At 36.7% G+C, this 14972-nt stretch overlaps 1 protein-coding gene across 1 annotated transcript in view; it reads left to right on the top strand.

The window, feature by feature from the left end:
* Positions 1 to 14972, top strand: part of LRRC7 (leucine rich repeat containing 7) — a 538317-nt gene that overhangs the window by 477642 nt on the left and 45703 nt on the right. The window contains 1 exon segment of the mRNA XM_021096484.1: positions 8939 to 9160. Within this exon segment, the coding sequence (XP_020952143.1) occupies positions 8939 to 9160 (222 nt within the window).

Genomic DNA, 14972 nt, shown 5'->3' with positions numbered 1-14972 from the left:
AAGTCTGTTCTCCAAGTCCATGATTTTCTTTTCTCTGGAAAGGTTCATTTGTGCCATATGTTAGATTCCAGATATAAGTGATATCATATGGTTCTTGTCTTTGTCCTTCTGACTTATTTCACTCAGTATGAGAGTCTCTAGTCCCATCCATGTTGCTGCAGATGGCATTATTTCATTCTTTTTATGGCTGAGTAGTATTCCATTGTGTGTGTGTGTGTGTGCGTGCGCGCGCGCGCACGTATCTTCCTAATCCAATCATCTGTTGATGGACATTTGGGGTTGTTTCCATGTCTTGGCTATTGTGAATAGAGCTGCAGTAAACATGCGGGTGCATGTGTCTTTTTTAAGGAAAGTTTTGTCTGGATATATGCCCAAAAGTGGGGTTTCTGGGTCATATGGTAGACCTATGTATGTACAGATTTCTAAGGTACCTCCATACTGTTCTCCACAGTGGTTGTACCAGCTTACATTCCCACCAACAGTACAGGAGGGTTCTCTTTTCTCCACACCCCCTCCAGCACTTGTTATTTGTGGATTTATTAATGATGACCATTCTGGCTGGTGTGAGGTGGTATCTAATGATAGTTTTGGTTTGCATTTCTCTAATAATCAGTTATGTTGAGCATTTTTTCATGTGCTTGTTGGCCATTGTATATCTACTTGGAGAAATGTCTATTCAGGTCTTTTACCCATTTTTCCATTAGGTGGTTGGTTTTTTTGGCTGTTGAATTGTAGAATTTGTCTATTTTTTTCTTAGTTTTATCAATTTTGCTTTATACATTTGAATCTCTATTTTTTGTTGTGTATACCTTTAGGATCTCTGTATCTTCTTGGTGGATTGACTCTTCTTTCATCATATAAAAATCCTCTCTATTCCTAGTATATTTTCTTTGCTCTGAAATCTACTTTATCTCATGTTGATATAGCCACATCTCTTTGTCTTTAATTTGTTATTTGCATGATATTTATTTTTTATCCTTTCAATTTCTGCCTGCTTCATTGTATTTGAAGCAATTTCTTATAGTTTTCATAAAGTTGAGTAATGTTCTTTATCCTCCTTGCCAAGTTCTGTCTTTTTATTTGGGTAATTAGTCTCTTTGCATATAATTTAATAATTGACACATTAAGTCTTAAGTCTTAATTTGTTTTGTTTTCTGTTCTTCTTTTTTTTTTTTTTTTTTTTTTGCTTCTCTGTTCTTTATCCTGCTTCCTCTTAGTTGTTTGAATTTTTTTAGAATTTAATTTATTTATCTATAGTGGTTTTGTTTTGTTTTTGCTTTTTAGGGCCACACCTGCAGCATATGGAGGTTCCCAGGCTAAAGGTCTAATCAGAGCTACAGCTGCCAGCCTACGCCACCGCACAGCAATGCCAGATCTGAGCCTCACCTTCAACCTACACCACAGTTAACAGCAACACTGGATCCTTAACCCGCTGATCGAGGCCAGGGATCAAACCCACAACCTCATGTTTCCTAGTTGGATTTGCTTCCGCTGCGCCACGACGGGAATTCCTATAGTGTTTTTAATATATCTTTTGGGGCATCTTCTTTAGTGATTATTCCTAGTATTGCATTATATATACATAGCTTATAAAAGTCTACTCCCGTCATCACTTAGCAGTTCAAATGAAATACAGAAACCTTACCTCCCTTTATATCCCTTCAACCTCCTCTGTTTATAATTGTCTTAAATATTTCCTCTACAAACATTTTGAATCACCTCAGATAATACTGTAATTTTACTTCAATCATCAAACATAATTTTGAAAATTCAAGAAGATAAAGAAAGCTCATTGTGTTTTCCCATATATTTGCTTGTTGTGTTCTTTCTCCTTTCCTGATGTTCCCAGTTTTTTTTCTTTTATCATTTTCTTTTGATTTAGAGAAATTCCTTTAGCCATTATTTTAGAATAAGTCAAATGTTGACAAATTCTCTTCATTTTCTCTCATCTGAGAATTTTTCAATGTATCTTTGATTGCTAAAGAATATTTTCATGAGTATAGGATGTTGGATTGCCAGTTCTTTTCCTTTAGCACTTGAAAAATATTGTGCCACTTCCTCCTGTCCTCTGTGTTTTTTGATGAGATATCCGCTGCCCTTCAAATTGTTTTCCTCTATAGATAAGATGTAATTTTCTCTGTTTTTAAGATTTTTTCTTTGTCTTTCATATTTAGAAGTTTAATTATTATATGTCTATGCATGGATTTCTTTGGGTTTACCCTGTGTGGGATTCTCTCTGTTCCTTAAATCTATAGGATTTTTTCTTTTGCCAAATTTCAGAATTTTTCAGCCATTATTTCTTCTTTTAATTTCTTGGCCCCACTTTCTTTCTCCTCTTTTTTAATACTATGACTGTTAGGACTTTTGAACAGAGTCCCTGGGACTCTGTTGATTTTTTTTTTTTTTCAATATGTTTCTGTCACAGATTGGATCATTTCTACTGCCCTGTCTTTCAGTTTACTATTTCTTTCAAATATTCTCTACATTCTTACTATATTTTCTAGCTCTAAAATTCTGTTTGTTTCTTCTTTGAATCTTCTCATTCTTTGCTTAGATATTATATTTCTTAGGTGGGTTTCTGTTTTGTTTTTTTTATTTGTTTCAAACGTATGTGTAATTAGTCACTGAAGCATTTTTTAAAAATTCCTGTCCTAAAAAATCTTGGTCAGGTAATTCTAATTTCTGTCCTTTCTACATCAACATCTGTTGATTGTTCTTTTTTCTTTGAGATTTTCCTGGTTCTTGGAATGATTGAAACCTAGACATTTAAAAAGTATTAGTTATAAAACTCTGGATTGTATTTGAACTATCTGTTGCAGCTGGCCTTCTCTGACACCACTCCAGGTGGGCAAGGAAGGGGCACTGCTTCATTTTGGCCAAGTGGAAGTACAAGTCCAATTTCTCCATTTAGTCTCCAATGACACTGAGGCAAAATCTCCTTATTATCACTAGGTGGGGATTGAAGTTTCAGCTTCCTGGATGGTCTCCATTGATACCTCAGTGGAGGTTCCCTCTTAATGGAGGGGATAGGGGAAAGTATGTCTATTCCATCTTCCTGGAAGCAGAAGCCCTACTATCTGATTGCTAAAACTTAACTTGCATGTTAAAAGAAGAAAAAAAGATAAAAAAAGAGAGAGGGAGTTCCCATTGTGCTCAGTGGCTTAAGAACTGGACTAATATCCACAAGGATGCAGGTTCAATTACTGGCTTCACTCAGTGGGTTAAGGATCTGGCATTGCCACAAGTTGCAGCGCAGGTTGCAGATACTTGGATCTGGTATTGCTGTGGCTGTGGTGTAGGCCAGAAGCTGCAGCTCTGATTCAACCCCTAGCCTGGGAACTTCCATATGCCACAGGTATGGCCCAAAAAAGAAAAAAAAAAAATCAGTCAATCAATAAAAAGAGTCCCTGTAGAAGTGATAGGACTGTTTTGTTGTTTGTTTACAGAATTATTTAAACTGAGTCATTTAGATGAGTGTGGCTGTTTCCTTGAAATCAATTATTTAATTAGCCCTTGTACATGATTCTTCTCCCAAACATCTTTAGAACTCTTTTGGACCTAATTTTAGAGAAGGAATTGTGTCCATTTGAATATTTGCAGTGGCATATATTGTCATCCTTTGAGGTTGTGTTTGATTTTTGGAAGCAACCATAGGTGGTCCAAGAGCCAAAATGGGGAGTAAAACAGATAACCAAATTAAGTAATACAGGTCTCAGTCTAACACTCTTTTCTAAAAGAATAGTGTGAACCACAACATCATTTTAGTGAAAACATCATTTATTTTATATATACAAAAGCTCCCAATTTCCACATAATAAGCTTGAGTTGCTATGGGATGAATTGTATGTATGAACAGCACCACTTGGTGTCAAATCACATTTCTTCTATGGCTTTGACAAAAATATCTCCTTGGGTCCTTTGGATATTGGAGTTTTTCCCTTTAAATCTTGACAGTATTTTGGGGGGTCAACTTGAAAACATCATATTGTATCACTATTCTCCTCAAATACATGATAGTTTGTCCAACCTCCCCTTGAAAGTTCAAAACAAATGTCAAATCTTCTCTATTTCTTTTATCATTCAAAATGTGTAGCTCAGGCTTTATAGAAACCCTCATGTTCAAATTCTCCTTCAATATGAGTCAGTGTTCTCATAGCTAACCCTCTGCTTCAACAAATCCAGCCTCTTGACATTTTCTACATTTTCATCACCTTTCTTAAACCACTGTACCAGTCAAAAAACGTTCTCTTTACAGTTCCTCCACACCATAATTGTCCCTTTAGATGCCTTGTGTCATTTATGTTTGCTTAACTTTACACAAAATTTAGTGTTAATTATTTGCTTTCCGTAGCTGTCATTCCCCACCCCCATTCATAGCAGCCTATAGCCCCAGGAGAGAGTGAAAAAACTGCTACTGATGTGAACAGAATAATTTTACAGAATGTTCCTTCCTTGCTCACTTTATGTTTTTCCAAACTACCTGAGAACATGAGCTTCGTTATTTCATAATCATGGAAAAGATTACTAAATACATAGCGCATTCTCCTATTTGCTTAAATATGAAGTTCTAAGTCACAAACCTAGGATCTAAAATAGACGCTAGATGGAGTTCCCATAGTAGCTCAGTGGTTAACGAATCTGACTAGGAACCCTGAGGCTGCAGGTTCGATCCCTGGCCTCGCTCAGTGGATTAAGGATCTGGCATTGCCATGAGCTGTGGTGTAGGTTGCAGATGCGGCTGGGATCCCCTTTCGCTGTGGTTCTGACGTAGGCCGGCAGCTACAGCTCCGATTGGACCCCTAGCTTGGGAACCTCCATATGCATTGGGTGCGGACCTCGAAAAGACAAAAAATAAAAAAATAAAACAAAATAAAGTAAAATAAGATAGACACTAGACCTAATTCATTAACTAAAGAAATTTAATATATCCTTCCTGAACAACTTGATCCTTTTGTTCCATGTGTGGTTCCTTTTCATTTCACAGTTCAATTACTGGAGGGAGAGAATCAATTTGGGGGCAGAGGTGGCTGCAATATAATTTTGTGTTTAAGAGCATGAACTTTGGTTGTCAAACAGCCTTGATTCAAATCCCAGTCCTGCCAGTTTACGAGTTGTGCAAATTACTTGGGAAAGTTCCTTAACCGTTCCAAACCTTAGTTTCCTCCTCAGTAAAATTAAGTAATAGTAATAAATGCTAACTATCCCTTAGTACTATTGTAGGGATTAAAGGAGGTAGTATGTAAGGCAAATTTTAGTAAATTGTCTGGGACCTAGTGTTTGGACGGTAGCCATTGTTTATTAAATGCCAGTTACTGAGCCAGTTATTAAAGATGGTAAGCAGGACATGGTGCTTGCCCCCAAAGAGTTTCAAATGAAAGCATAATTAAAGCTCAAATTGTCCTATCTGAAGAAAAAAATAAACCATAAAAAATAAAACTAAAGAGGAGTTCCCACTGTGGTACAATGGGATCTGTGTCAACTCAGGAGCACTGAGATGCAGGTTTGATCCCCAGGCAGGCAAGGTGGGTTAAGGATCCAGCATTGCTACAGGTGTGGTGTAGCTTGCACTGCAGCGCAAATCTGATCCCTGGCCTGGGAAATTCCGTATCCCCGGGGTGGCCAAAAAAGAAAATAATAAATAAATAAATCTATTCTGCAGATAGGTTCATTTGTGCCACATTTTAGATTCCACATATAAGCGATATCATATGGTATTTGTCTTTTTCTGGTTTACTTCACTTAGTATGAGAATTTCTAGTTCCATATATCTTGCTGCAAATAGCATTATTTCGTACTTTTTTATGGCTGAGTAGTATTCCATTGCGTATATGTACCACATCTTCATTCCTTCATCTGTTGATGGACATTTAGGTTGTTTCCATGTCTTGGCTATTGTGAATAGTGCTGCTAAGAACATAGGGCTGCATGTATCTCACAGATAAAGAGAACAGACTTGTGGTTGTCAAGGGGGAAGGGGAGGGAGTGGTATGGACTAGGAGTTGGGATTAGTAGATGCAAACTATTACATTTAGAATGGATAAGCAGTGAGGTCCTGCTGTATAGCATGGGAAACTATATCTAATCACTTGTGCAGGACATGATAGAAGATAATATGAGAAAAAGAATGTATATATATGTGTAACTGGGTCACTTTGCTATACAGTAGAAATTGATAGAACATCATTAATCAACTATAATAAAAAATAAAGTTACATAGAAAATAAATAAAGAAATAAATCTAAAGATTATTATAGTTCTATAATACAGACAGGGTTTCTTTACCCTTGGACACTACTATAATATTCTTGTCAATGAAATAACTAATAAGCAGTCTTTATTGATTTTCTCATGTGGATTATGCATCATGGGACTAAAACTATGTTAGTATGCTGGGTCCCTCTAAGTTTTTCTGGGTGTAAAAATTCTTTACTTGTCTGTCACTTTCAATTAAACATCCAGTCTTCCTCTTTTCCACTGACTCAAGCAATAACTGAAGACCCATGAATATTATACTAGTGGAAATGAGAAGCAGGTATAAATGTAAAATCAACTTGATTGCTCAGTAGCCAGGCCAGTCAGCATTAGTCAGCCTACAGCACCAACTCCTCTAAATCCAGGAAATCATTTTCTTTAACTGCATAAGTAACTCAGTAGGCCAGTTAGTTCATTCAGCATATGGCAGCTCAAAATGTGATACTAGGTTTATTATGGCTTTCCCCTCCTGTCAAACAAGAGAACATGAAATTTCATGGAGGTAGGAGGGAATTGCGTTTACAGTAGGGAAAAACTTGACCAGAAGATGTTCAGTCTTCTAGAATGGTTGAGAGAGTTGTGACATCTTTCATTTAGATTTCTGAGAGGAGATAGATACATTAGAGAAATACATATTTGCCTTCATGAGGTTGTTTTAGTTGTGTTTATGATAGTTTTGTGATCCCTGGTTAATTGTGTTGGATAGTATTGGATTGATAATCATTTTGATATTGTGCTGTTATAACTCAAAATGTTCTTTTGCATCTTTTTCCTGCAATTTCCTATGACTGAAATATCTTTATTGTTTTTGAGTGTAAAAAAATTGCACATGATAACACAAGTTGGATATCTAAAATTATTCGAAATGATTGCTTACTTTCCCCTACGTATTGCCAAATAATTCTGAATATTTTCTCACCAAAATTACCTCTTGTTTGGAATCAAAGCAATGTGCCTTCCATCTTCTCTGATTTATTTTCCATGATCACTGCCATTTCTGTATGTCTCTTATGTTGCTCTTCATTAAGAACTTTAAAATAATTAAAATTCATCTTTTCCTTGAATATTTGTTTAATATTTTCCCTTTATTCCTCCAATCTGACTTTTTTATAATGATTTTTATTTTTTCCATTATAGCTGGTTTACAGTGGTCTGTCAATTTTCTACTGTTACATGAGTTCCTGCTGTATAGCACTGGGAACTATATCTAGTCACTTATGATGGAGCAATCTGACTTTTTCATAGTATTAAAAATCTTGATTAGTCAGGAAGATTCACAGACTTTCCTAACTGATGAATTCCAAGGTGAAATTTACTTTTGAATTCCAAAGTACCTGCACTGAAAAAATCAAGAAAGAAAATGAATATCTAGAAAGTAATCCCTCAGATTCTTCTGTAGTAATGGATGAAGTACCAAGCACAGTACTAAAACATGTGTTTAAAAGTATTAACGATAAGCTTCTCTTCCCATGTTCGACATCCATGTTAAATCACACTTCATTTTTAAATGAAGGTTATCAGCTCACAAACATAATGGCTTGCTTGATGGAAAAGATACCAGGTAGAATGACTCAAGGAGCTGATGCTAGAATGAAGGTGAGAAAATCGGAGTGAACAAGATATAGGGTTATTTTTATGCACCATGTCATTTAAAGATGGGAGACCGAAGTGAGCATCCTCTTTCTCCTCCAACATCCACCCTTAAGGGTTGATAAAGGACTGATGTTGCTTTAAATGAGGTACTGATGAATCTCTCTGAAAGTTCATGTCAAGATGATCTGCATGCGGAGCTCCCTTAGACCTTTCCGTATCTAGTGCTTCCATGGGCTACAGAAACTCACAGGAATTTATCATATGATTCTTTTTTTTTTTTTTAAGGGTCGCATCTGCAGCATATGCATGTTCCCATGCTAGGGGTCTAATCGGAACTGTAGCTGCTGGCCTGTACCACAGCCACAGCAACACCAGATCCAAGCCACATCTGCAGCCTACATCACAGCTCACGGCAACAGCAGATCCTTAACCCACTGGTTAAGCGAGGCCAGGGATCGAACCTGCAGCCTCATGGTTACTAGTCAGATTTGTTTCTGCTGCACCACAATGGGAACCCACATGATTCATTTTTAATGGAACTTCAAGGTTACAAAAACTATGCTCTTGGTTTAATAATGTGGAAAACTAATAAATACAGATTATACTTGCCTCAGCGAGCCTACTATATGTGTGTGTGGCATTAAGGAAAATATGCAATTCAATCCTTTTGCATGGAAATTAGGAACTGGGTTCTATCATTTCCACCCAATGTTTCAAATATTACGTCTCCCTTCCTGCTACTATTCAAAATGAAATGCCAGATAGAGCCCCACTTTACTTTTTAAACTGTACCTTTTTTCTTCTTGAGATTTTTCAGGCTGAACTTTGTTCCCTTTAAATGGGGGTTAAAATAATCTTTGGCAAGCTATCAGATGACTGCAAATGTATTTACTGCACCCTTGCTCTGATATTAACATTTTCACAAATTCACAGCAGGGGACCCTTTCTGTTTCTTCATTATCCTTCCCAGCCATGGCTAAAAGCCCAAATGATGCCGTTTTACTTACCAGAGAGGTATTCGGCCTGCTTTTGTCTACAACTAACCACATCTTTTCTATACCACAAATCTTCTGACAGATTATCTTCTTCACAGGCAGGCAGCCACATCCAGACCTTGATGGGGTCCCAAAGCCTTCAGCATCGTAGCCGGGAGCAGCAGCCATATGAGGGAAACATAAACAAAGTGACCATCCAGCAATTTCAGTCACCATTGCCTATTCAGATCCCCTCTTCACAGGCCACCCGGGGACCTCAGCCTGGACGGTGCTTAATTCAAACTAAAGGGCAAAGGAGTATGGATGGATATCCAGAGCAGGTGAGAAGACTTTTTACAACTAAAGATTTTTTTAGGAAATGTTTGGGAAAGTCCATCACTCTCACAACATATAGGAATTAATGGTCAGTAAAACATCCATTTCACATAAGGAAAAATTGAAGAAGTCGAATAGTTTTTCTGGTTTATCAGAAACCTTTTTCTACCCACTCCTCACTCCAACGTAGCTCTACAGCACAGCTTTTGAATGTTACAAAGAGCTTCAGTGGATTAGGTGAGTTTACCAAGGCCTGGGATGAAATTGACAGTCATAAAAGTAAACTGTATATTCCTCTCTCTTTGCAGGAACATTTTTTAAAAGTCTTACTTTTGATTGTTAAATAGTACAGAGATAAGCTTTGCTAAGAAGAAAAATGATAAAGAGTAGTTAGGAGGGAAGCATTTCTGAAATGTTCCAAAATTTACTGATTAAGTACAATGTCATAAAAAAAAATTGCTGCTCTTCTGACCTATCTAAAAAAAAATTGCTGCTCTTCTGACCTATTCCATTGTAGAATCTGTTTTTCTTCCTTAAGACTGGAACACTGAATATGACCTCATCTATTGAGTTATATTAAGCTTAGAAAGTAAGACATCAAGATCTTAACACTCTCAGAAAATTCCTTTCTCTATTTCTTTCTTCAGATAATTAGGCAAAGCTCCCACTAACTTCACTAACCCCTTAGTACGGTTTATAAAAGTTTCACTTCATTATTGCTTACTCGAAGTTTCACCCTTCTTGTTTTCTAAATATACTAGACAAGATTATTTTCACTCTCCAGTTTTTTCCTTTATGCTGTTAAGAGCCATGTATTACTTGGATCCGAGCTGCTCTAGACATCACCTGCTTCTCTTAATACCTCCTTGAAGCCAAGATTATATATTAATCATTCTCGGAATCATGGGGGTTTTTAAGATAATTTTGTTCCTGTCTTGCTTTGATCTAAGCCAAATGTTTGTTCTAAAGAAAAATAAGCCAGAGAGGTGTCTTTAATCAGGTAATGGTGCGAGGTTTTTACCTCTCCAGAGATTCTAAAAAGTTAATAAAGTTTTAAATCAAGTTTTACTACAGTCCTCTTAGGTTAAAAATCATTCATACCCTCTCCTCACAAATATCATAACCTCAGTCCAGTTCTCTGATTTGGTTATTCCTATTTGCAGGAATAATTAATAAAATACGTTATTACAATTATTTTTTTCTTCCAGAATCAGCACATTTAAAATCCATTGGATCAAGGCCCTCTGTTTCACCTACCTGGAATAGTAGCTTCAGTATTAGGATGTATTTTTCCTGAACACTCTAAATTTAAAGGCCTTTTTTTACATCATTTCTTAAAAAAAATACATAAATTGTATAGCTTGACTTAGAGGATTGCTAAGTTTTAGTTTATATGCTTATTAAATTTAAAACATCATGATTCTTTCAGAGACTGTATCTATAGTCACTTGCAAGTGTTTTCATGTGCGCATCTAACAACATCAGGTGTCCTTTAAACTGAGAGGTGAAAACTTAAACCTTCAATGGCTGTATTAAGGAAGGTGCTTAAGTGTAATTTCTTTTGTCTTCCCATTTTTTTCTGCCTCAGTTTCAAGCTAAATGATTTGGAAACTAAATGACATGAAAACTTTGGAGTGATTTCAAGAAAGCCAAAGGAGGCTTTAAACAACTAGTACTAGTCCCCAAATTGTGTTCCCCCCTCCCCTGAGTTACAAACCTGGAGACAGTTTCATTCTTCATGATTTGGGGTAGTATTTGTCCACTGCAGTGTCATGCTGGAGCTGACTTATCCTGGCTCCTTGCTGTGTTCATCTCTTCCCAATTCCACCTTCAGTGACATCACACTTATAAGTTGAAAATGTGGGGATAACTACACTGGGGAAAGGGCAAACACTACCCACCAGGGGCTCCCTCCCCCCAGCCAGCTCCCAAACATTTCCCAGCACACCACCAGCTACAACGCTGTTTTCTTTCAGCTCTTTTTCTAACCTCTCCACTTCTTCCTTTAGCTCTATAGCATTCAGGAAAGAAAGTACTAGGGGTAGGTCTCAGAATTTGGAGTTTGAGTTTCACACGTTAACTTTTATTAGTTGTGTCACCCTGGCCAAGGCGTAACTCTTTGATAAGGTTGTTTTTCTTTTCCTTATAAACTGAAAACTTCACACCCCCCCCCACAACATTCAAAAAGTTTTTGTAAGAGTCAAATGATACACGCCCATATGTTTACAAAGTAAGCCTGGAACTGAGGGTAAAGAAATAGGAAACAGAAGAAATAGAAATGAGAGTTCCTGCTGTGGCTCAGCAGGTTAAGGATCCGATGTTTTCTCTGTGAGGGTGGGGGTTCAATCCCTGGGCCTTGCTCAGTGGGATAAGGATCTACCATTGCCTCAAGCTGCTGTGTAGGTGGCAGACGAGGCTAGGATCCGGTGTGGTTGTGCCTGTGGCATAGGGCACAGGCTGGTAGCTGCAGCTCTGATTCAACCCCTAGCCTGAGAACTTCCATATGCAGTGGGTGTGGCTCTAACGAAAGGAAAAACAAAAAAAAAAAGAAATAGAAATGATTTTAAGACTTAAAATACAGGAGAGAACTTAATGATTATCGATCCCATCCTCCCTACTCTACAGATATAAAAACAAACAAAAAAGCTGAAATTTCTGCAGTTCATTCTCACAATAAAAATATTTCATGTGTTTTTTACTTTACTAAGTCATTTTTCTGTTGAAAATTCAGACATCTCTAATTTGTGTGTGTGTGCTTTAAAGCAAGACTTTTTCCATATTTAACAAGAAGAAATGGAGGAAAATATATAAAACATTCAAGAACTATATAGTTTCACATGAAAATTATAAAGTAGTGATTGAAGTGCAAAGACCGAGGTGGTAACTGAAAATTTCGAGTATGAGTTTCAGGCGTATAAATCAAGATACTCCATTTTCATAAGGAATTTCTAGCGATTCATTAAAAGGGCCAGAAAGAGAAGTTTTCTTAAATGATCATAACAATGTTAAATTTGTTCAATTATGGGAGTTCCCTGATGACCTAGTAGTAAAGGACTCAAGATTGTCACTGCTGTGATACAGGTTCAGTCCTTGGCCAGAAACTTCTGCATGCCACAAGTGTGGGGAAAAAAAAACTTTGGTCAAGTACAATACATAAAAACCTAAATCGTTCATAATTTTTAAGCACAAGGAGACATTATAGACATGCTATGTACAGCATGATACAGCAAAATAATTTCAATTAAAGCTTAGAGATTTTATTTTATATATATATATATATTTTTTTGTCTTTTGTCTTTTGTCTTTTTAGGACCGCACCCACAGCATATGGAGGTTCCCAGGCTAGGGGTCGAATCGGAGCTGTTGCCACCAGCCTACACCACTACCTCAGCAACACCAGATCTGAGCCACGTCTGGGACCTACACCACAGCTCACGGCAATGCCAGATCCTTAACCTGCTGAGCAAGGCCAGGGATCAAACCCACAACCTCATGGTTCCTAGTCAGATTTGTTTCTGCTGCGCCATGACAGAAACTCCCTTTTTTTTTTTTTATAATTTTGTTTGTTTTTATATATTTTTTATTTTATTTTTAAAAAGTTATCACTTATTGAAGTGCTAAAGGTAAAAAACATAACTGATTAAAACGAATACATATTTTTTTTTTTAGTTCAGGAAAGAGACGTCTGAATGAAAATAGGAAAGGAAGGGATAATGATTGTCATAAATTTAGTGCCCACAATGCTATTTATACCATATATAGTGTACATGTGCTCACATGGTACATGTCGTACACACACACACCTGGCTTCAGGTGTATGAACTGTGCAGTTGCACAAAGTCTTGCCCTTGGAAGGGCCCCACACTTGGTGTAATGCTCTGCTGTCACCAACGTGTAGTTCCTTGTAATTCCTCCTCAATGATGAAATCATCTCAGCTTTCAAGCTATCCACCACAATAAAACAGGGCAAAATATCTAAGAATTCTAATTTAATACACTTATTTTTACACACTTATTTTTCATAGACATTAAGTATCAAGTCTTTTTCAACCTGGGATTAAATGACATAAAATATATGGAAGTGACTTTTAAACCACAAAGTGCCCCCCAGATTCAAGGTATTAATTTCTATAGATAGAAATATTGTATACAATAATGGATATTCTTTTTGACAGATTTCTGCAACAAAATAATGTGCATATTGCTTGAAGTTCATTATTGGAGTTTTATTTAGAAAGAAATTCTAATGCATAAACCATTTTGATTATTGATGAACATAATAGAGAATAATAAGTACACTAAGTAGTGAGCTGAAGAAAGCCAGAGAGTGAATACTTGACTTCTTGTCATGGCACATGAAAAATTCTTAGCCATCTGTCCATCCTGTCAGCACTTCTCTTTGTTTCCCAGTCCAAGTGAAGAAACTTAAAGATCCTATTCACCTTATCCTAACCTTCACAATAAAGTAATACTTTTTTTTTTTTCTTTTTGCCTTTTCTAGGGCTGCTTCTGTTGCATATGGAAGTTCCCAGGCTAGGGGTCTCATCGGAGCTGTAGCCACCAGCCTACACCAGACCCACAGCAATGTGGGATCCGAGCCATGTCTGCAACCTACACTATAGCTCATGGCAACGCTGGATCCTTAACCCACTAAGCAATGGCAGGGATCGAACCCCCAACCTCATGGTTCCTAGTTGGATTTGTTAACCACTGAGTCACGATGGGAACTTCCTAAAGTAATACTTTATATCAGTTGTTCTTAACCTTAGGTATACATTAGAATCTGCTCAGATTTTTTTACTGAAGTGTGATTGATTTACCATATTATATTAGTTTTAGGTGTACAATGTAGTGATTCAGTATTTTTGCAGATTATATCCCATTATAAACTATTACAAGATAATGGCTATAATTCCCTGTTGTTTATCTATTTTGTACATGGTAGTTTGTGTCTGCTAATCTCATAGCCCTAATTTGTCCCTTCACACTTCCCTTTCCTCTTTGGTAACTGCAAGTTGGTATTCTATATCTGTGTGTCTGTTTCTTTGTTACATATACATTCATTTGCTCTATTCCTTTAGATTCCACATAAAAGATATCATACAGTATTTGTCTTTCTCTGTCTGACTCATTTCATTTGGCATAATACCCTGCAAGTCCTTCCATGTTATTGCAAATGGCAAAATTTTTCATCTTTTTTATGGCTTAGTAGTATTCCATTGTGTATATATACCACATCTCCTTTATTCAGTTATCTATTGATGGGCACTTGGGTTGTTTCCATGTCTTGGCTATTGTAATAGTGCTTCTATGAACATTGGAGTGCATGTATCTTTTCAAATTAGTATTTTCATTTTTTCTGCATATATAACCAAGTATGCTGCTGGTTCATATGGTAGTTCTATTTTAGTTTTTTTGAGAAACCTCCAAATGCAATGTGGATATTGCTCAGGAGCTTTGAAAAATACTGATGCTCTGGCCTCATCCCCAAAGAAACTTATTTGTCTGGATGTGAGCTGGGTAATGGAATTTTTGAAACTCCCCAGATGATTCTATTCCATATCTAAGGCTGAGAACTGAAATGTGAGATAATTATATAGCTCAACAATTTACCAACTGAATAACATATTTCCATTAATACTATTTAGGAGTATACATAAGCTATCCTTAACTTACAGATTTTTTTTTAAAGAAACTAACATAAACTTGGTTTTTCTCTTTACAAATGTATAATCCACGGCAAAGCATATTTGCATATGTGGAACATATAGATCCCAAAGCAGAAATAGGAAGGAAAAACATCAGCATGATACTTCA

The sequence above is a fragment of the Sus scrofa genome, chromosome 6, assembly GCF_000003025.6.
Source record: "Sus scrofa isolate TJ Tabasco breed Duroc chromosome 6, Sscrofa11.1, whole genome shotgun sequence".
Classification (NCBI taxonomy): Eukaryota; Metazoa; Chordata; class Mammalia; order Artiodactyla; family Suidae; genus Sus; species Sus scrofa.
Note: the sequence above shows the minus strand (reverse complement) of the source record. Positions and strands in the feature narration are given on the sequence as shown.